The sequence below is a fragment of the Xenopus laevis genome, chromosome 9_10S, assembly GCF_017654675.1.
Source record: "Xenopus laevis strain J_2021 chromosome 9_10S, Xenopus_laevis_v10.1, whole genome shotgun sequence".
Lineage (NCBI taxonomy): Eukaryota > Metazoa > Chordata > Amphibia > Anura > Pipidae > Xenopus > Xenopus laevis.
In genome coordinates, this window is record NC_054388.1 from 47,992,301 (window position 1) to 48,016,517 (window position 24,217).

The 24,217-nt window shown below is 41.1% G+C and overlaps 1 protein-coding gene across 1 annotated transcript; it reads left to right on the forward strand.

Moving 5' to 3' along the window:
• Positions 1 to 1,324: 1,324 nt before the first annotated feature.
• On the forward strand, positions 1,325 to 23,102 carry dtx3l.S (deltex E3 ubiquitin ligase 3L S homeolog). The gene is made up of 18 exons (XM_018238646.2): positions 1,325 to 1,646; positions 1,902 to 2,017; positions 7,514 to 7,547; positions 8,476 to 8,685; positions 10,291 to 10,527; positions 10,801 to 13,076; positions 13,438 to 13,656; positions 15,015 to 15,236; positions 15,764 to 15,842; positions 16,291 to 16,440; positions 17,679 to 17,741; positions 18,138 to 18,203; positions 18,802 to 18,978; positions 19,176 to 19,382; positions 19,904 to 20,503; positions 21,647 to 21,786; positions 22,034 to 22,208; positions 22,667 to 23,102. Exons 1-18 carry the CDS (start codon positions 1,454 to 1,456, stop codon positions 22,945 to 22,947), a joined length of 5,445 nt encoding a protein of 1,814 aa, XP_018094135.1. The 5' UTR covers positions 1,325 to 1,453; the 3' UTR covers positions 22,948 to 23,102.
• The last annotated feature ends 1,115 nt before the right edge of the window (positions 23,103 to 24,217 follow it).

The following is a 24,217-nucleotide window of genomic DNA, read 5'->3' on the forward strand; positions in this document are numbered from 1 at the left end:
TGAAACAAGGACAATCTAAATTTACTACACCACTTGAAGTGAGACACCAGCGAGGACCATACACATATGAACTGTCTGATGGACACATATGGAATGCAACTTTCTAAAGTTTGTGCAGCGCATATTGATTCCCAAAAATTTGTATTCCCCATGTTTTTTCCTGAATGCTAAAATAATGTACTTCTGTGTCCATCTTTCTTTTTTTTTGCGAATTTGCACTGCGAAAATTTTTTCTCGGAAATGAGATGGGTGTTTGTGTGAGAGCAGCCACTGTGCAAGGCTGTTCTGCATGAAAATAGCATTGCCAGAAATTTAAATTTACAATTTGCAAAACAGCTTTGCAAATATTTTCTCTGCCACCAAATTGCAGCATAAGTACAGTATGTGCATAAACAGGGCCACCATCAGGGGGGCACAGGGGGGTACAATTGTACCGGGCCTGAAGGGGGGCCCGGCTGTGCTGCAGTTTTTGAAATAGCCGGGCCCCCCTTGGCTTCGCCGAAGCCATGCCACCTCTTCAAAAGTCCCTTTCTGAAAAGCTGAAGTCCCGAAGTGACGAAAAGAGCCGATCTGCCGAAGTACCGAAGCCGCCAAAAAACCCGAAGTGACAACAAGAGCAGATCTTGACGTCCCAAAGCCACGAAAAGACCCGAAATTACGAAAAGAGCCTAATTTGATGTTCCAAAGCCGGGAAAAGACCAGAAGTGACAAAAAAGCCGAACTTGACTCCCCAAACCCGCAAAAAGACCCGGAGTGACGAAAAGAGCCGAACTTGAAGTCCTGAAGCTGCAAAAAGAAAAAAAAGCCCTAGCAACCAATGTTTCTTTTTAAATTTTCTCTGGGGCACCAATATTTTTTTAAACTTGTAAAGGTAGGCCCTGGCACCACAGTTTATTTAACTTATGGGGGGCCCTGACCACCAATGGTTTTTAATAAACTTTTACGGGGTCCCTGGCACCAATGATATATTTTTTTTTTTTTAAAAAAACTTTTATGGGGGGCCCTGGCACCACAGTTTTTTTTAACTTATAGGGGCCCCTGACCATCAATGTTTTTTTATAATTTGTGTGCAGGGGATTTACCATTTTTAGCGCTGATTTCTGTGTTGTCTTTTAAATGTGGTGTGGGGCGGCGGGCGGGCGGGTCCCAGGGGGCCACGAAAATTTTGTTGTATGGGGCCCTGTGATTTCTAATGGCGGCCCTGTACAGAAATATTCACAATTTGTGGGAGAAAAATTGGCAATTCTTTCCCAGAAGAGACGGAACCTGAGACAGAGACAAACAGATCACAGAGACTGATACTCCCAGTTTGTCAGAAATGAAACAGAAACTAAACCTCCCGCTCTCAACAACAGCAAATGCTTCATACCACCCCTTTCCAGTGATCTCCCTTAACAGACTTCTGTAATTTGTCACTTCTAACTGCCAACACCACACTCACCCTGCCCTGAGCATGGGGGACACTGAGCCTTTTCAGTTCCCTGTGGCCCTGGAGTGGGATCTGGGGCCGGAGAAGCTGAAGAAACTAAAGAACAAGCTGCTTTTGTATTTCCAGAGCAAGAGCAGATCTAACGGAGGGGAATGTGTGATCAAGGAACCTGACTGCACCCAGGGATATGTCCTCATCCACTTCAGACAAGAAACAGGTAGGATTGGGGTACAGGGATATGTCCTCATCCACTTCAGCCAAGAAACAGGTAGGATTGGGGGTACTGGGATATGTCCTCTTCCACTTCAGATGAGAAACAGGTATAGATACAACTGAGTGTGAGCAGGTGGGTTGCTAAAGGTGGGTACAAGTGGGGGGACAGATACACCTGACCATGAGAGGGAGGGGATGATGAACACAGCAGGACTTACACAAATAATAAACATTAATTATTTTCTGTGTGACGTTACAGTTCAACAGCAGGTTCTGCAGAAAGAGAATCACACCCTGACGTTATCAGGTGGAAAGAAACTAAAGTTACATGTCAAACTGCCTGGGGCAATTCATCCACAGGACAAGGCTGAAAATGTAAGTATCTGGGGGCACAGTTCAGCAAGAGTTTAGGGCTCCGTTTACTATAGCGCGGTAAATCTGACTTTAAATTTCCGCATGTTATCGCTGAGAATATTTTTACGCCAGAATATTCACAGCAACTAAGTTTACTACACAGCGATACGCTCAGAATTCATTGCGATCACTTGCGGTAACTAGGTTAAGGAACCAGCTTACGTTAGCGGTAATTTTAGCGAGTTGCGAATTTTGTGGCGAAAAATTACGTTTTTGCGAATATTTATGCTATAAATTAGTCTTGTTTTATGCCGGTTGTTATGGCAATTTTTACTGTGACATTTATGGCCAGAAATGCACCTTCAAAACTCATAAACTTTATTGACTGATGATTATACCATCCAACAACATCACCAGAGTAACACCAATCAAACATGTCTGCATCATATAAACCCTTCTGCCAATAGAATCATAGGAACAAGAAATGATACCAGTCAATCTCTTTGCTTCATAGAAATGCACAGCTTAATGTAGCCAATCACAATGAAACCAAAAAAGTGTAGAGGCTGACGAATCCTTGGACTGTGATGCCGCAGCCAATAATACGCCTCTGAGCTGAAACTGCTGCTGTTGCATCAGATAGAAGCAGAAGCCAAAACATCCTGTCAGCAATAGCTACAGATCTCTCTCCTGTCAGCAAAGAATGATGGGTAATAAAAAACAGTATTATGGGAAATTTCCTGCCCCTTGAGAATTTTCTGGCGAAAAAAATACTTTTACGCCACTACATAGGTGGCGGTAAAAGTTTGCGAATATTCTGGCGTTAATTTTGTCTTTAGCACATTTCGCTGTTTAGTAAACCATGTGTTAATGTGTACGTAGCGTTATTTTCAGCGAATGCGATAACTGGCGAACAATTATTCTTGCGCAAGAAAATTCGCAAATTTATATTTACCGCAGGTTAGTAAACTGGAGATAACATATTTGGCGAAAATTCTGTCTATATATTGTGAGAATATTTTTAACGCACTTTAGTAAACGGACCCCTTAGTCAGCACTCATCAATATTCTTTTCATCTGGTGCAAGTCTCACTGTTTCCACCACCAACTGGTTTTCGAATCCAGACAGCACCATCAATGAATATATTTTCTTAAAACGCCTTTATTTGAGACATAGGTGCTTGACCCAGATAAAACACAACGTTTCAGACCTACATAGGTCTTTTTTTCAAGCCACTTAAACAGCAGCTGTGCACAGTTATTTATACATTGTATACATTTATACATTGTAGCTCAGTGACCCCAAGTGGTGTATGTGTATTACACACAATCTACCTCATCTACAATCTGCCACAATTATAGCCAAGCAAGTGAACATTGTTGCAAAAAATGTCCTAAAATGTCCTGTTTGCCATAGTGTCCATTCTTTTTCCTGTGAAAAAAAGCTTACTTGGCTAACAAAGCCTTTTCTGCTGTGAATAAAACGACATATGAAAAACATAATTTCAATAAATAACAAAACTTACAAAAATGTAAGGAAGATTAAAATATTATTTAAAAATTCAAGATATATTTTACTCATATCATATTCTCTGTTTAGACCATGGGGAACTAACGTTTCTAACTTTTGAATCCATCTTGCTTCCTTTTTGAGTAACATCTTCAATCGATCTCCCCCTCTCTGTATTTTAGGGACACTATCTATTATTTGAAATTTTAGCTGTTGTACCCCATGGCCTGCATCCAGAAAATGATTTGCAACTGCTTGATCACTTTTTTTTTAGTATTAATAGCGGATTTGTGTTCTCTTATATGCTCTCTAGTGCTTCTTGAGGTTTGCCCAACATACAGTAAGCTAACCCGCACGGGCATTTTATAAAATATACAACATAAGTGCTTTCACATGTATAGAACCCGTTACTCTTAATTGCCGTACCCTTTCTCGGGTGGTATACTACCTCTCCTTTCTGGCAATTCGAGCAACAGCTACACCCTAAACATAGGTACATCCCATTCTTTCTTGGTCGTAATAGTCGCTCATGGGTATTAGAGCCACCCAGGGGTGATTCTTGCTATTATGCCGCCTGAGGGGGCCTTATTTCGCCGCCCCCACCCCTCCCCACAGCACTAACCTTTACAGCGCCGGAGAGGGCAGGGGCGGTCCACGACACAATTGCGCTCTCTGCACTAGAAGGGCCGAATTTCCGGTTTGAAAACCGCATTTTTGCAGCCCCTGGCAACCAGGGGGGCGCTGCCGCCTGAGGCGAGTGTCTCAACTCGCCTCATTGGTGGAGCGCCCCTGGAGCCACCTATATCAGCTCTTGGGGCCATAGAACCAATTTTTTCTATGAAATAATTGGGGGATTTTTAAATTGTTGTATTTCTGGTCAGGGCCGGATTTACATAGTGGGCGCCCCTAGGCCCACTACCGTTTGTCGCCCATGTCCCCTCCAGGGGGACAGGAACAATGGGGACACAGCGCATCCCCAGTGTTTTTGAACCAATGTGGGTGTGGTTGGGCAGCATGCCGCCCCCCTAAAATCCTGCCGCCCTAGGCCCGGGCCTAGGTGGCCTTTCCACAAATCCGGGCCTGTTTCTGGTATACATTCTCCAAGCAACGACCAAAGTTTTTTAATGGCTTTCTCCACATGGGTGCTTATTGTACTATACCAAGATACGAAAGGAATTCTCTCTTATTTGATTTTTTTGGGGTTTACTCACACTTAGTTGTACATTGGAGCATTGCTCCACCAGATATCCTCTGTCTTCAAATTTCATCTGCATTTCATCCAGTCAGGTTTCTTATGCACTGCCATCGGACACTATTCTTTTCACCCTACTGAATTGGGACTTCGGCCCTGATTTCTTAACCTGCATAGGATGTAATGACTTGTAGTGCAAAAAAGTATTTTTATCAGTAGGTTTTATGTATAGGTCTGAGGACAGTGCATCTTCTACCCGGCTGATTGGGATATCCAAAAATGAAATATTATTTAAATCACTATGTAAAGTTAATTGTAAGTTTGTCCTGGTACAGTTAATTTGATTATGAAAATCTTCCAGGGTCCAATGTGGCCCCGTCCATATCAAGACATCATCGATGAATCGGTACCAGCACAGACAATATTCTCTATACAGTTCATTGGTATACACAAAAGTTTCCTCAAATGCATTCATATAGAATAGATATTTGGATATGACGGGGGCCAAATTGGACCCCCCTAGCTGTACCCATGATTTGCAGAAAAAAATGGTCCTTAAACAGGAAAAAGTTATTGTGTAAGACTAATTTCAAACATGTCAGAACAAAATCTTTTTGTGAACCATCCAACTATTCATCCCGGTCCAACTCGACCCAGGTCGCCTCCACACCCCCATCATGTTGGATGGAGGTGTACAGGCTCTCTACATCAAGGGTGACCAAGATGATGTTTTGGGGTAAAGGAACTGAAAGAACAGTTCCCTCTGAGTGTGGTTGCAGACGGACTGAAGAAACTAATGGACCATATGGAGAGATTCAGCGAGGAACTCCAAACAAAGAAGCGGTCCAAATTCCAACGCGATACGGCAGTTTATAGCACCGGCAATTTGTACAGCTGGGCACGTGTGAGAAGAGACACCAATGTACCACTAAGTGTGAGTAAACCTCAAAAAAATCAAATAGAGAGAATTCCTTTTGTATCTTGGTTTAGTACAATAAGCACCCATGTGGAGAAAGCCATTATAAAACATTAGTCGTTGCTTGGGGAAGGTATACCAGAAACAACATTTAAAAATCCCCCAATTATTTCATACAAAAAATCTAAGTCTATTGGTTCTATGGCCACAAGAGCTGATATAGGTGGCTCTAATACCCATGAGCGACTATTACGACCAAGAAAGAATGGGACGTACCAATGTTTAGGGTGTAGCTGTTGCTCGAATTGCCAGAAAGGAGAGGTAGTATACCACCGGAGAAGGGGTACAGCAATTAAGATTAACGGGTTCTATACATGTGAAAGCACTTATGTTGTATATGTTATAAAATGCCCGTGCGGGTTAGCTTATGTTGGGTAAACCTCAAGAAGCACTAGAGAGCGTATAAGAGAACACAAATTCGCTATTAATACTAAAAAAAGTGATCAAGCAGTTGCGAATCATTTTTTGGATGCAGGCCATGGGGTACAACAGCTAAAATTTCAAATAATAGATAGTGTCCCTAAAATACAGAGAGGGGGAGATCGATTGAAGGTGTTATTGAAAAAGGAAGCAAGATGGATCCGAAAGTTAGAAATGTTAGTTCCCCATGGTCTGAACAGAGAATATGATTTGAGTAAAATATATTGTTGAATTTTTAAATAATATTTTAATGTTCCTTACATTTTTGTAAGTTTTGTTATTTATTGAAATCATGTTTTTCATATGTCATTTTATTCACAGCAGAAAAGGCTTTGTTAGCCAAGTAAGCTTTTTTTCACAGGAAAAAGAATGGACACTATGGCAAACAGGGCATTTTATTGACATAGACAAAATACACATTTTTTGCAACAATGTTCACTTGATTGGCTATAATTGTGATTTTTGATTGTAGATGAAGTAGATTATGTGTAATAAACATACACAAGCTACAATGTATAAATAACTGTGCACAGCTGCAGTTTAAAGGGGACCCGTCACCCAAAAAAATTATTCAAATCCTATTTTATTAGTCAAGCAAAATGAACTTTAATTACACTGTATAAATTATTTGAATTGTGTTTCCTTCAGTCTGGGAATTTAAAATGATAGCAAGCAGGCAGCAGCCATTTTGCAGACTCTGTTATTAAGGCAAGCCTTGTATCATCTCAGAATCTTGTTTGTGCACCAGTATGGGGGACCTGATGTCCATCCCCATGCCCTGGCTACACAATTAAATGGTTAAGAGAACAGGGGAATGTGGGGAGAGCAGTGACATCTAGGAAGTGCTGAATGGAAAGTGAAAGTAATTGTCTGCCCCACCTCTATGCCCATGGCATAGAGGAGTGGCAGACAATATTTGATTGACAGCTGAGATTTTTAAATGAGTTTACAACAGCTATGAATGCTTTAATAAAAAATAGAAATTGGATTTCATGTTTAATTTGAAAAGGACTTTTATTATACAGATTTTTGTGTCTGGGTGACAGGTCCACTTTAAGTGGCTTGAAAAAAGACCTATGTAGGACTGAAACGTTGTGTTTTATCTGGGTCAAGAGCCTATGTCTCAAATAAAGGCGTTTTAAGAAAATATATTGGTTGATGGTGCTGTCTGTGATACAAAGTATCTGGGGGCACAGCATGGAGTCATTAGTCATGACTGGGTGGACTGCATGTTGAAGGAGAAAATCTTTTGCTACACTAATCACTTTTGTTAATTAGGTGCAATAATGACACATTTTCATGTTTATCTGATTCTTTTGAAAATATTTGGGGGTACTGTGACAAATCTCTAAAATTACCAGATAAAAATTACACTTTAAAATTACAATTTAAAAATGAGTTATTTTTTTCTGTTTTTAGAATCAACATTCACAAGAAAGTCTCCAAAACCTTGGTGAGATCTCATTATCCCTGTTATACCCAAATTGAATGTACTGTACAAGACCTAAAATATCCTCTGTGGGGAAGGTCCCAGTCAGTGCCACCCTATATAGAATGGTGTTTGCCTAGAGCATTTCTTCATATTCTGTTATACAGTTTCACAGTGTAGCCCATTTACCCCATATGCAAAGAGAGACTACTCAATGGGGGAGAGAAGAGGTGGAGGAGAGAGGAGAAGGGAGGGGGTTCAGGAGTAGAGACACAAATGGGGAGGATATGAGAACTATAGAAGGGAGGATGGGGGAAAACCAAACAGTTAGTGGTGAAAAGAAAGAAGTAGAGAAGTACAAAATAAGGATTATAAAATGTTGAAGGGAAAGGCAAAAAAAAGAAGAGAGTCCCACACACATCTTGGATAGGGTTGCCACCCAGCCGGTATTTTACCGGCCTAGCCGGTAAAACACATGCCAAGGCCGCGGCTGGTATTACAGATTTACCGGCAACTACATTTCCAGTAAATTGTAATATCCTTAAAAAAAAAACCTTGGCCCGCCCCCAATTCTGGCCATTGCGAGTGTTTGAATTTGATGCCCTAGTGCAGTGGTCCACAACCTTTTTTTACCTTTGAGCCAAATTCAAATGTAAAAACAGTTGGGGAGCAACACAAGCATGAAAAAAGTCCCAGGGTTGCCAAACAAGGGCTGTGATTGGCTATTAGGCAGCCCCCTCTGCCTTGTTTGGTAGTACACTTGGTTCTTATACATCTCCAAACCTGGAATTCAAAAAGAAGCACTTGCTTTGAGGCCACTGGGAGCAACATCCAAGTAGTTGGTGAGCAACACGCTGCTCACGAGCCATTGATTGGGGATCACTGCCCTATTGGGTTATACCGTTATAAACATCCCAAATGAGTGGAAATTACTCTCACTTTACTTTTGTAGTTGTAGAGCATCTGTCCCATGGACCAAATACAGGATCCCACGATTCCCCACCTCCAGTGATTCTTATCGGGAATGTCCAGGACTTATGTTCTCTTGAGATGCTAAACCTCCTGGTGGAGAATGTCAGCAGCAAACGAGAGGATTTAGACTTCCACGTGGAGATGATTCCTGAGATCTGCTCTGCTGCTCTCACCTTCACTTGTAACACTGGTGAGTCCGGGTCTAATTTAAGTCAGGGAAATAACAAGACAGTAGGTGGATATCCAGCATTAAAAGTAGGTAGCAGGGAAAAGTAAGTGCAAGTCTATGGAACTCTATAGGAGGCTTGTAAAAACATTCTGCTGTATTTGTGCTTTCCCCCACAGTTGCCCCCAGTTTTCCCTTATTTGTCCATTATAACATCCCCATAGTCATTGTTTTGAGTCACATATCAACATGTCAGGCATCATCCTCTCTGTATATCAGGCCAAGTATACCCCAATAATTCGCCTAAATTACCAAGGTCTCTTCTTATAGCCATAGGAGTTACAGTAATGGGTAACTGACCATTTGCTATATCAAGTATAGGTAAATCTAAAAACAACTGGACTTGCTGAGTAATCAATGAAGACGTTTCACTACTCATCCGAGCAGCTTCTTCAGTTCAACTGACTGGTGTGGGAAGTTCTCGGCATATAAACTCTTCCACTAATCCAATCACAATGGCACATTGTAACCCTTCAAAGAGGTGACATCTGAAGAAATTCACAGAGGTGTAGATTCTGTGTAGTTGTGATAGGATTATCCAATGTGTCATGCAACTCCTAGACACATGTGTTACTTGTGAGAGATGCATAAATGGATCTGTGAAGTGTACAGACGTTAGAACAGCATTGTATGTAGCAGACAGGTGGTGTCGAAGGCCCCTGCCTCTGTTCAGGGATGGTTTCTCCACCTTGACATGAATCGCGTCTTTCACGCCTCATTCAAAACAACTTCTCACCAAGCAAATGGCTCAGCATAGGAGGGCGAATTCTACAGGGCAAAACTCAGCTGTCTTTCTACACTTAAAAGACAAGGGACACTCCTTTGAAGATAGCAAGGTCCAAATATTGGATAAAGAAGACCGCTGGCTTGAACGAGGCGTGAAAGAGGCGATTCATGTCAAGGTGGAGAAACCTTCCCTGAACAGAGGCAGGGGCCTTCGACACCACCTGTCTGCTACATACAATGCTGTTCTAACATCTGTACCCAGGCGGTTTCAGAACACTTCACACATCCATTCATGCAACTCTCACAAGTAACACCTCTTTCTAGGAGTTGCATGACACATTGGATAATCCTATCACAGTAACTACACAGAATCTACACCTATGTAAATTTCTTCAGATGTCACCTCTTTGAAGAGTTACAATGTGCCATTGTTATTGGATTAGTGGAAGAGTTTATATGCCGAGAATTTCCCACACCAGTCAGTTGAACTGAAGAAGCTGCTCGGATGAGTAGTGAAACGTCTTCATTGATTACTCAGCAAGTCCAGTGTTTTTAGATTTACCTATACTAGATATACCATGACCTGGATGAATGAAAACCTTCATAGTCATATGACCCTTTGCTACTGCACCTTCTGGTAAACCAATCACTTTTCCAAATAATACTTTGTAGGCATACTGACATGCCCCTGATCTCACAAGGGGCATTTAAATCCTGGTCTCCTTATTGGCCTTTAAATATGTTTGGATTTTTGAAAGTGTTAGTGTCTGCCCACTATACAGTCGTTTTACTAAGCATGTTGAATGTCCTTCCTCTCCCAATGGAAATCATATGTTTTCTCAGATATCCTCAATTTTATGGATGGCTTCTCCAGAAACCACAGGGTGAAACAACTGAAACTCACAGCAATGCCTTTGGAGGACACTAATATTATCAGGGCAGAGAATCTGCCCCCAAACACATGTGAGGATCACCTGATGATTTACTTTGAGAGCCCACAGCATGGAGCGGGCAGAGTTGAGCATGTTGAACTTATTCCAGATGAGGATGCTGCACTAATCACATTTCTTGATAAAAGAGGTAAATTATAGGTCTCTAATAGTTGGGTAATGTTGGGGATGTGCAAAGGAGACTAGAATTGGAAGAGGAAGGCAAAATATTCTTGGAGGATGGAACAAGATGCAAGGGAGACAAACAAATACTAAATAATGCTGTATGGAGTTATAGAGGTGGAGTTGGATTTCTGGGTACATTTAATAACATAGAATATACAAGGGTTTCATCACCTAATTCAGTTAACACTTCTCATTCAGTTTATCCAAAATGAAAACCAGAACTTCTTTATATTTTTAGCTGCAGAGATGGTGATGGAGAAGAAACATGTGTTTGGAAAGAGGCCGATATCAGTGTATCCATATTATGAGTCCCCAGGTATAACTCTATATGGGAAGAATGGGCCATGTGTAACATTACCCAAACCTCTGGAGGTGCCAATCAGTCCTTATGTACTAGAATTCATACTGGGACATTCACAGATAAAAGACAACATAGACAATAAGATGATATATAAAAATTGCGAGATCACATGGCCAGATACAAACTATCCCAATCCCACCATTAAACTCTCAATTCCCAACCCCATATTGTCTCATCTCAGGACTATGGCAAAAATTGTGCGGACATGGAACGATCAGGTTTTCACCGAATTCTCTGTTATTATGTCCAAGTTCAAAGCTGCAGAGTACAATGTGAATCCATCAGTTTGGGAAGCCATCAAAGGAGAAGTCGAAAGCTCCACATATGAGGGAGTCTTGGTCAAACCAGACCTTGCCAAACAGAAAGTCTTCCTTGTAGGACTCACCAAAGATATTATTAAGATAGAGGATACTTTCAGGGAACTGATAGAAAATACCTCCAGGGAGATTTATAGACAAAATGAAAGCTTGGCTAAAACCATGCCACTCTCTCCTGCTCTCTATGAAATCATGAAAAGAAACGGCCTTGAGACAAACCTACAAAAATCATTTCCAAAAGTAAAGATCTCCTATGATGTAGAATCAAAGAATATTGAGCTCTATGGGCTGAAAGAGGAAGTGTTTGGATCCCAATGTGAAATACTAAAAATAGAAAAAGGTTTGAAAAGTAAACACATTACTTTTAAGGGTCACGTGATAAATTTCCTGGTGGCAGCAGGCCACGAAAAACTCTCATGTTTTCTCTTTATACAGCACAATATTAATGCAATGTTTGAGATTGAGGATAATGAAGTCACTTTGACTGGATTCTCTGTGAAGGATCTGTCAGATGCAGAAGAACAAATGAGACGTCAGTTAGTTTGTAAGCAACTTACTGTTGAAGACAATATGATTATTCAAAAACCCGAGTGGAAACAGTTAAAGGAATATTTGCATGAAACCTTTAATGCTGAGAGACAAACCATTGTGATCGAGGAGTTTCCCAGAGGAGCAGAGAATCAGGTGGTTATTGCTGGTCTGGCTCCCAGTGTAGAAAAAGCTTTCCAACAGATCCATGACTTTTTGGAGAAGAATACTACCATACAGGAGGACATCAAGGTACAATCAGTAGCGGTCATGGAGTTTATCAAGGAGGAGAAGATACAAGATGTGAAAAAAATAACAAAAAATATTGAGATTGAGATGAAGCACCAGACTATCTTAATGTGGGGTCCAAGACTATACGTTCAAGAAGCAGCTGGACTTATAGAAAATGTATTGTCTTCTCTGCACTGGGATGTGCTGCAGATTAGGAAGCCGGGAGCCAAGAAGTTCTGCTTGAAGAACAAAGAGCTGCATGTTACTACAGCAAAGAATAAATACAACTGTGTGATACACTTACAAGAGGATGGAGAAGATGGATTTATATCTAATGTGGCATGTGAGGGTGTACTCCATTATCAAGTGAACCTGCCAGGTCAAGTGACTATTGCAGTATATCAGGATGACCTGACCCATCACTCTGTAGATGTTGTAGTTAATGCAGCCAATGAAGATCTGAGGCACACGGGGGGGTTGGCCCTGGCCCTACTGAATGCTGCAGGGCCCAAACTACAAACTGATTCTGATCTCATTATTAAAACACGTGGTAGATTATCGACTAGTGAGTCAGTGATTACTGATGCTGGAAATCTGCCATGCAAACAGGTTATACACACTGTAGGGCCCAGGTGGAACCCAGTCTGTCCAGGAAAATGTGATCGACAACTCCAGAAAGCAATAACTAATGGCTTATATCTGGCTGCAAGTAAAGGACACAGGTCCATTGGGATTCCAGCTGTCAGCTCAGGGATTTTTGGATTTCCATTAAAAAGGTGTGTGAACCATATCCTGGAGTCCATTAAGGAATATGTGGAGGATAACTCTGCACACAGCAGCATTAAGCAAATCCATCTAGTAGCTGATAAATTAACCACAGTCCAGGCCTTTGCTGATGCTCTCAGAACAGAATTTGAACAGCAGAAAGTTGGATCAGCACCAAAAGCATCAAGTTACGTCACAGTTGAAAAATGTGAGAAGTCACCAGCCAGAATCACGAACTCCCAGCAAAAGACTGTGACAACCAAGGAGGGGCTGATAATTAAGATTATCCAGAAGGCGATTGAAGACTCCACAGTAAGTATCTATTTTCAGTGACTATTAATGGGGGGGGGGGGAAGTGACAAGCCTGGATTATTGGGAAGGTCACAAAGGTTTTCGAGCAGGTGGGCAGATCTTTAGAGGGGTGGCAGGTAGGTCAAGTGGTTTAACATTGTTAAATAGAAGTAATCCCCCTATTAAACAACTTTGCATGCTTATTGGCACTTCATTTTTTAGGAACCCTCTATTTTGCCTCCCCTTCATCATCCAGGCACCCACTAGAACCACTGCAATACAGGTTTAGGGAAATTTGGGTCTCAAAGCTTGCATGGCAATTTGACTTTCCCAACAGGTTCCTTCTAGTTGTCATTTTTAATAAAAGAGGTTTTTGTTTCAGACTGATGTCATTGTGGACAACGTGGGGCAGAATCTCCAACTAAACGATTGGCAGATAAGCAGTGCCTTGTCCAGACGGGCTGGACCTGAACTGCAGCAGCTTCTGTTGGATGTCAGCCAAGGGGCATCACTGCATATTGGATCAGTGCTTTCTACCGACAGCTGCGACCTCAACTGTGTGAAGGTTTTTCATGTTGTGATGCAACATTTTGACCACAAGGTAAGTGTTTCTCATTCCTGACGTAAATATTTGATCACTTAACTATCTATACATGAAGTGATACTGGTTATTAAGCAGCACCAATGTGTACTAGTGTACACAGTGAGTAGGGTTCTCCCTCCTACATATAAAATCTACATGCTGCAGGGCTCATTAAAAGATATATTTACAGTATAAGATGCTGCATGACTGCTTATAATTCAGTGGTTCCTGTAGTAATTACCAATTAGCCCAACAGCACACTTGTAGGGTGGACATATAGTAACATATAAACATAGGCATTAAGGTTGAAAACAAAAAACTTCAAGTACAACCTTTTATGTCTGGATCAACTAGTCGTGAAGACTGCTTTAAAGGGGTTGTTCACCTTTAAGATAACTTTGATGTAGAGAGTGATATTCTGAGACAATGTGCAATTTGTTTTCATTTTCTATTATTGAAGGTTTTTGAGTTATTAAGCTTTTTATTCAGCAGCTCTTCGATTTGCATTTTAAGCAATTCGATAACTAGGATCCAAATTACCCTAGCAACCATGCATTTATTTGAATAAGAGACTGGAATAGAAGGATCAGTAATAAAAAGTAACAATACATTTGTAGCCTTACAGAGCATCTGTTTTTCAGAAGGGAATCAGCGACGCCCATTTGAAAGCTGCAAAGAGTCAGAAGAAAAAGGCAAATAACTATAAAACTATAAAAAATAAATAATGAAAACCAATTGAAAAGTTGCTTAGAATTGGCCATTCTATAACATAATGAAAGCTACCTTTAACTGCTAGTTGATCCAGAGAAGAAAAAGGATCATAGCTGAAGCCTCTTCAATTTGCCTCAGAGGTAGGCAAATTATGGGTAGGCAGAAAAGGCAGGTGCGTGTGGTGCGGGGGGGGGGGTGTTGTGGAAGGAGGGATCCCAGCCACCTACCTCTTCTGCCTCCTCTAATCAGGCCCTATGCACATCAGCAGAGAGTTTAGCGCCAGGGGGACAGCAGAAAGGAGTTGCTGAGTGTGGAGGAAGGAGTGTGGAGTGAAGCTGGGAGCTTACCTTGGGTCCCCTATTGTGTTGGCCCAGTCCCTGCATCAACTTTGTTAATTTGAGTTACCTTGTATTTCCTCACTTGCTAAAAAGGCATCTGATCCTTTCATGAAGCTATCTAATGTACCAGCCAGTACAATTAATTATGGGAGATAATCCCCACAACTTCCCAGCTCTCACTGTAATAACCCTTTCTGGATATTGAGATGGAATCTCCTTTCCTCTAATCTGATTTGCTCCCTTGTATACCACAATGACCCTATCTAGAGATATATTCCAATTCATCCTCGCATTCACTCATGTTGTGTCTCTTGTTCTCACACTCAGGTACTCGGAAGAAGTATAAAAACCTGCCTGGAGTTGGCTGAGCAACAGAGCTTGCAATCAATATCATTTCCAGCCATTGGCACAGGAAAACTGGGTTACCCTAAGAATCTGGTGGCAGCCACAATGATTGATGTGATTTCAGACTTCAGTGCTAGAAATAAGGCACAAAGTCTCCGAGAAGTAAATATTGTCCTTCATCCAAAAGATACAGAGAATATCCAGGTAACAGAAAATAGTTTTTAAGTGACAATCAGAAGCAGTATGAAGGACATCTCAGAAAGAGACTGTATGAAGTGACACTCAGAAAGGGACAGTATAAAGTGACACTCAGTGAGAGATGGTTAGAAGTGACATTCAGGGAGGGATAGTATGAAGTGACACTAAGAAAGGGACAGTTAAAGTGACACTCAGCGAGGTATGGTAAGAAGTGACATTCAGGGTGGGACAGTAAGAAGTGACATTCATGAAGGTCAGTATGAAGTGACACTCAGAGAAAGATGGGATGTATAGATTGCATTGTTACTGAGTATTACTGACATTGTAGGTTGGTGGAGTTAGTAGGGAACAATCCTTTGTACATGTTTCTGCTCATATCACTAACTATGTTGGGGAATGAGGGGGAAAGTTTGCTGAGTGTTTTAATATCAGCATTGCTTTCTTGTTCCTCTTCTGTTTCCTTCCATAGAATTGTGGAAGGAGAATGGCCAGGGTGGAAATTATTGCCATATAAAATGTGCTATTATCCCTAGGTATTTTCCACTGAACTTCACCAGCGCTGCAGGGATGATTCCTCTAGTGATAGAAACACAAACTCTGCTTTAGCATTAGGTAAGTGCAAACTACATGGTAACTCTGTCCTATGTAATGGTCTCTTGCTGGCTGCACCAAAGATAAATACCATACCATGAATAGCAGATAGCAGCACATATTTCCAAAGCACTAACTAGTAACTTGCAGCGCTCCCGGAATCAGTGGTTAATTCTTATCAACACTTCACTTAATAGTCACTTCCCCGCTCTGACGCATTATTATTGGAGTACTCCTTCTCCACACATACGAATGTCTAAAAACAAAAATGATCTTTTACTTTTTCAAAGTGTAGTAATTAATTTACTTTGTTTCTGTCCAATCCCCCACACACAACGGACTCCTTGCCCAAGATCCACACAACTCCAGGATTAAACTTTGTCCTTTGTGGGACAATTCTCCCGATTATTTGTACAGTATGAATATTATTCCCACTTCAAAGTCCCATCTTGTTCTATTCTCCATGCAGATTTCTTTGGAACGGTGACAAGCCCAACTCTCGGGGTCCATGAGATGAGAATTGGCCCCATTACCTACCAGGTGAAGACCGGAGACATAACCAAGGAAAATACAGATATTATTGTGAATTCAACCAACAATTCCTTCAACCTCCTATCAGGTAAGTGATATATTGAGTGACTTTATATTATATAATATTAACAATATTCATATTGATTGGCATTATAATTAGTACCCAGCACCCATTTACAAGGACACACCTTCTTACATTGACTTCAAATATGGAACATTTGGAATTTACTCTAAATCCATAGTTTAGCTTACAAAACAGGACCTTGTGAAAGAACCTATTCAGTATCGACACTGCAATTAGTTATTCAGCTTGGGTTCAACCACTGCTCTCTTTGGCCCACAAATCATTTAATAGTTCGGTGAGCAGCCAATGGCAGGGAGGCAGGAGGGGGTCCAACAGCAATGAGTGTTGAACTGCCAAACAGTGGGGCTGCATGGAATAGTGTTTGGTTGAGGAAGCAACCATGTCATCCCTCTAAATAAATAAAAATTATTACAATCACAAACAAATTATTACAATTATTACAAACACATTTCTAACTTTAACGCTATCGTTTTTGTCATTTCTTCAAAGCTACAATAGGCTTTTGTATAAACATTAAAGGGATACTATCATGGGGAAAAAAAATTTTTTCAAAGTAAATCAGTTAATAGTGCTGCTCCAGCAGAATTCTGCACTGAAATCCATTTCTCAAAAGAGCAAACAGATTTTTTTATATTCAATTTTAGCTAGACATATTGTCAATTTCCCAGCTGCCCCAAGTCATGTGACTTGTGCTCTGATAAACTTCAATCACTCTTTACTGCTGTACTGCAAGTTGGAGTGATATCACTCCCTCCCTTCCCCCCCCCCCAGCAGCCAAACAAAAGAACAATGGGAAGGTAACCAGATAACAGCTCCCTAACACAAGATAACAGCTGCCTGGTAGATCTAAGAACAACACTCAATAGTAAAAACCCATGTCTCACTGAGACACATTCAGTTACATTGAGAAGGGAAAACAGCAGCCTGCCAGAAAGCATTTCTCTCCTAAAGTGCAGACACAAGTCACATGACCAGGGGCAGCTGGGAAATTGACAATATGTCTAGACCCATGTCAGATTTCAAAATTGAATATAAAAAAATCTGTTTGCTCTTTTGAGAAATGGATTTCAGTGCAGAAGTCTGCTGGAGTAGCACTATTAACTGATGTGTTTTGAAAAAAACATGTTTTCCGATGACAGGATCCCTTTAAAATTTGCAGCAAACAGATTTCAGATTATTAAACTGATCACCCAACAAACTCCACTCCACTTACCCAGTCCCTGGACTCTTACTCTGTACAGGGGTCTCCAAAGCAATTCTGCAAGCAGCCGGACCGAGTGTAATTTTTGAATGTCAGCAGCTTGGTAAGGGAATTTACTATATTTCCAATTTCATACATACCTATTGCTTTTCTTTTTTAACTTTACTTTTTATACAATTGATATTATATGATATGTCTCTATTTATACATAATTTACAGTAGGGGGTATATTATCCCTTATAATACAAGTGATACTCAGAGTTCCCTGTATAACTCAGCCTGCAGCCTTGTGCCTTTATATGGTCGCAGAACCCCTCAGTGACTTCTAATATCCTCATTATTTACAGTAGTTGTAAATTATCCCATATATCCCTTTATGTTGGTGCCATATACAGTAGATATTACTATGTAGGGTTGTCTGTCAGTTGCTGGATATATGACAGTAAGTGTCTGTGCTTCTTGGTTAATAAATGTCTTGTCACATATTTCTTTTTGTTAGGGTTGAACCCTTCCTCGCCTTTTTCTTCTTCTTCAGCGATGAGTAAGATGTTTGCAGCAATTTACGGTACGTTTCTCTGGATTCAATCTTTTCTTTCATAAACTGCCATCTCCAGTCTCCTTCCTCTCTGTTTGTGGCGTTTAACATCCTTCAACCAAAAATAGTTACTCACACCCAACAACAGACCAACTGCAATGTAGTATTTGACAATAAGCTCTTTTGTTGAGATGTGAGCATTGGTAGCCTCCCCAAAATATTGTCACTAACCTCCCCTGTTTGCAGAGTAAACAACTGTGGACAGTTGGGCAGGGGTTACAGTTTGGGGGGGGCTGAAAGTGCAAGGGGGCTCTGAATTGGGCTTCAGAGCTTTAATCTCTTTAATATGTTTAATCAAGGTTCTGTTGAGATTTTAATCTCCTGAAGTCATATGAGATAAATAGGGAGGGAAGGGACAGTTACTGTCAGATTGGGGATATTTCTAATTTAAGCAAATGATTTATGGGAAGTTCATGCGGAACATTAGAAATCAGAATCCCAGACAAAAGGGTAGAGACAGCAGCGGGTCAGACACATGTAGGATAACACTTGTTGGCAGATGCTTCTGGTGAGTCCGACTCAGCTGAACAAAGTGATATTTATATACTTTCTTATATTTTCACTTCAGGGTCACAAACTAAGACAAGCTTCATCATGACTCAGGGTGGTAACCTTCAGTGCAAAAATATCATCCATGTGGTAGGACAGAGAGACCCGAAATGTATCCAGAGATGTGTCCTGGACCTTTTGCAGGAGTGTAACAGACTGCAAATGACTTCAGTTGCCCTTCCGGCCATGGGAACAGGTGAGAGGATGGCTGGAGTCCCTCTGACTGGCGGGGGCAAAATTAAAGAGGACTCAGTGGGGAGCTGATTGATAAACTGTGTCACGTAAGATTACTGTATAGGAATGGTCTATCCTGGCACTATAAGTGTAAATCCTAGTAGCCATGAATTTTCTCACATTCTCTCCTACATATCTCTCTCTTTGTCATTGCCATAGGTGCAGGGGCTGTTGCTGCCAACGTGGTTGCTGACGCCATGTTGGACGGAGTGGAGGATTTTGTCAAAACACAAGCAGCACCATCAGTTAAGACTGTTACAATTGTAATTTTCCAGCAGCCCATGCTCAATGACTTTTATACGAGTATGAAAGGAAAGGAAGGGACAGCCATGTCACAGCCACAATCCACATTCAGTAAATTATACTGTAAGTTATTCCTGTATTTACTGCTAAAGGATCGGGGTCCCATAAATATCCCTGAAATGTTCTCACATCTAAGTGAAGTGTATGACTTTCAGATGTGTGCCTGACATTCAGGGACCACTCTCATGGCAATTAGATGGAGATAAGCCAAATGGTATTGAAGTTATATAGATCAATGGTGGATATAATAAAGGACAATTTGTAATTTTCCAGACTAGGGTCCAGTAGGAGATCTTCTGGGTCTCTGACAGTCCTGTCCAACCCTGGTCCCTATTATGGACTGACTCATACACACAGGAGTTTGTAAACGCAGTTTATAGTTAAACCATAATGCTCCATCATCAACCAAACTCCACTACATTTCCAGTAAGCCACACCTTCCATTATGCTGAGTGGAAAAATAATTTCTAATGTAAAAGCCACATCACTAACATGAGGAAACCCTTTGTTATATGGTATGAGATATAATATTGCATGTTTATGGCTTGAGCTCAATGTCTTCCTGTCTCTGGTTGCACTTACAGCTTGGGTTCTACCAGCCAAGAAAAAGCCCACCCAGAAGTTGACAGCATTTCAATTAACTGATAACATTGATCCAGCCATTATACACCTCTGTGCGGCCACTAAGAAGGAAGTCATAGACACCAGGTTGTGGCTTGAGAAGTTAATTTTAGAAGAGCAGTTTGAGAACGTTCTCCAGGAAGAGTGGGTTGGTGATTTTGAAGAGACTGAGCGACAGACACTATCAGATTTACAGAAGAGGCTCCAGATCTCTATAGAGTATGAACCTTCCACTTCTTCTGTAACAGTCTCAGGCCTCACGAGGGATGTTATGGAGGCATCCAAAGAAATCCAAGGCATGATAAAGCAAATAAGGGACAAGAAAACCAAGGACCGTGAGGCTGAGCTGTGCGGTAACATGGTAGAGTGGAGTTACCATGATGGCAGGAGAATGGTCCCATTTGATAAACTAACAAACCTAAAACTAGAAGAGGCGGCAAGCGAGAAGCAGCAATTTGTTACTGTGAGGGTGAATGGAACAGAATTCATTGTTGATGTACAAAAAAGATCCGCTACAGACACTCAGGGAAACACCAAGGAGATCGTACGGGTGGCAAAGCATGGTAACAGTCTACTTTACTTTCATTCACTCCTCCAGGGAAGCATTGTTTAGTGGCCTATTATCTCCCTTGCTTTATTCTCTATAATGGGAACCCTTCTAGTCTAATGGGGGGATTCTGAAGAGAGCACTGGGGAATATACTGTATACTTGGTTGAGAGACTCCACTTAAGGGCCCTGTCAGAACTACTTGCAATGCTGAGTATCCAAGTTCCAAAGAACCACTGCTATATTATCCTCATCACCATTGAGTAATTAACAAGAAACCACATTATTAAAACACACCTTCCCACATATTTCATGGCTTTGAGGGGACTGTGTGGGTTCCTTTAGTTCTATCCTGGGTTCTGACATGGCATATTTTCTGTGAAAAATTGGGAAATAAAGTTGGTATGTGGTTACCCTAGATACCCTTGCTTTCAGTATTGTGGCTTAGCCATGGTAGGATCATGAACTAAAAATCCCCCCTCCCTTTTAATATAGACACTTGAGATATGGACACTCGTTCTTGTTCCTGCCTTTACCATCACTAGGCTATAAGCAGAGTAGGTAGCTCTAATGGGCATCTTCACCCCCTAAAAAGTGGGGCACTTAGGACAAATTATCCCTTATAATAATATTTACTATAAGGTTGTTTATATAAGCCAGTGTTTTGTTCTCCCTGCTACCCAACAAGACAACTGATACTCTAACCTGGTTTGCATGGTGCCTTGCCAAATAATATAACCTACTCCAGACTCTATACAGTGCCCATTTCATCTTCAGTCTCTGCATTTAAGGGAATAGATCCAAAGAAGGACCACCTGGACATTATGGCTAGGTTCCCAACAAACACTTCTCCATAACACTTTTGTCTAACTCTCTAGGACCAGTGGCTCACTATAACAACCCTACTTATGTTTACCCAACTCCCTGTCCTGTATTTATGGAATCGGAATTGGGGGCATTAATAACACTATTTCTAGCACTGAATACCAAAAGAATCCTGAAGTGCAATTACAGCCTGATCTGTCCAGCAATCTCCGTATGTTATGGTTTTAGCAAGAAGGCTGACACAGATCCGGTAGGCAGATTCTCATTGGAGCATACATTAATATCTGTAAGGTGTCTGGCCTGTGGGATTAAATACTCTTTTATTTTCCAAAAGGAGACGCCTTAAGTGTACCTCCTACCTGGGATCCAATGGTGAAAGAACAAGTTAAGATGGTACCATTGGTCGTTGGTTCCCCAGAATACACTAGCGTTCAGGGGAAATTTGCTCAGACCTGCAACATGAGGATCCTTAAGGTATCTATTGCTCTATTACTTGGAGTAATTCTTTTTGATTGGGCATCAGTAACTCTTAAATATGTTTTATCTGCTGCATTGAACTTAATGCTATAAAGGAATTCAGTATAATTTAAGGGTTCTCCTGCTTTGGGGTAAATTTAGGTTGGAAACCAGTTCCACTCAATGACATTGGTTGCTCTGTGTCTCTGTGAGATGCTTGAGGTTGTTACCTAGTTCCCTGTCTACTGTTTGATCCATTTCCTAGATTGAGCGGATCCAGAACCAAGCTCTCTGGCTAAACTATCAGATCAAAAAGAAGCATCTTGACAACAAGTATGGCAGCACCAACAATGAAATGCAGCTGTTCCATGGTACCGACCACAATACAGTAGGAAATGTCAATCACAATGGGTTCAACCGCAGTTTTGCTGGAAGGAATGGTAAGAGACCTTGGATTTCTAGTGGGGTGTTACCATTCTATATAGTCACACCAAGGCCCATAGACATTTTAAACAAGTATGAGGGTGCTATAATTAGGGGACACAGCAAAATATATTTCACCTCCACTGAAGACAGCCTTATTTTTGAGATGGGACAAAAAGTATTATTTAGGGTCCTCCTTCTGGTCTTCTACTTCTCTTGTGCAAATAGTCTCTGGGCTGCAGGGCAGTGACACAAGATAACCTGGGGACTTAGGGACAACTTTCCTGGAAAGAAGCTACAATCCCATAACTGGAGGGAGGCAGATAGGCAGCAATTTCCATCAATTTCCTCATGTAATAAACCATATAGCACGTTTTCAGGGGAACACCTTGTTATAATGTTCCATTATTGTTTGATAATAGTGTCTCACTATACGGTAAATCTGATTCAATGTATTTTATTTGCCCATCAACAGCAATTGGCAGTGGGACATATTTTGCAGTGAATGCAAATTACTCTGCACAGAACACTTACTCCAAACCTGATGTGAATAGGCACAAACATATGTACCTGGCGAGGGTACTGACGGGGCAATATTGCTGCGGCCAACCTGGAATGATTACTCCTCCTCCCAAGAATCAGTCTGACCCAACAGATCTGTACGACAGTGTAACAGATAATATTAACCATCCCTCCATGTTTGTGATCTTCAGTGATATCCAGGCCTATCCCGAGTATCTCATCACCTTCGTATGAGGAGCCTGGGGCTAACTAGACACACATTCTGTACTTCATTCAATTGGAAGGGCCTTAGATTTCCAGGGTCCCCTCAGTGCCTTTTTATCAGGGGTGCCCAAAGGGTAGATGGGGATCTACCAGTAGACCTTTAGCTGGTGATCAGTAGATCTCAAGACACTGTCAACAAACAGCTTGTCTAAATCACCCTCCTATTTCATGCTTTTTATTCAGATATTTATTAATATTAAGGTTATATAAGAAATAGTTGTTTGTTAAATATAGCAATATACACGTTTTCATAAATCAATACTTAAATAATATTTTCCATGGAACAGAACGTGAACAATGATTTTATGGCTGTAGATCCTAATGGGACAACATCACTAAAAGTAGACCTCGTATTAGTAAAGTTTGGGCACACGTGCTGTATATGAACAGTTGTGACCAATCAGCAGCTTGTGACCAATCTTCTGGGATATTGTTGCTAATTTTATTGCTATGACCTCGTTATATATAAAGCAAAACTCAAAGATAAGGCTATTTCAAATAGAATGAGGTTTATTGAGTTTAACAACAGAACATAGACTGGTTTTGCTTTGGGAAAGCAGTCAATGTTACACCGAAGTGTAACACGAGGGCTTTGCCAAAGACACTCCCCTTGTCACAAACTTTTATAGATTCAAATGGGTGTACACAAACATATAACTTGAACCCACCCAAAATGTTGGAAGAGGAGTGGAGGTTCTTAGCTACAGATATTGCAACTGAAAATAGTTTCCCGCTTACAACTGTCCCTCAGCCTTGCAGTTCTTTATCTGTTAAAAGCAGACACTGGGGCTCATTTATCAACACTGGGCAAATTTGCCCATGGGCAGTTACCTATAGCAACCAATCAGTGATAAGCTTTTTGAAGCCAGCAGCAAGTAGAACAATGAATGCAGCAATTTGATTGGTTGCCACGGGTTACTGCCCATGGGCAAATTTGCCCAGCGTTGATAAATGACCCCCAGTGATGAACTCAGCAATGAAGAAAACACTTCTGTACAGGGACCCCATCTAGCATCTGCTGACACTCTGAATTCTGTCAGTAGCTTACAAAGTGGACTCTAATCACGGGGGTGTCATTTACAAGAGAAATAATTAACGGGGGAACATTACCCCTCCCTGGACCTTCCCTGCTTTGGGCAGTTGGTATTGCAGCATCAGAATGATAGGGGCATTTGGTATTAGACTTTATTATTCTTACACTCTGAAACATAACCATTCGTCCGTCATCGAAATAGGCTGT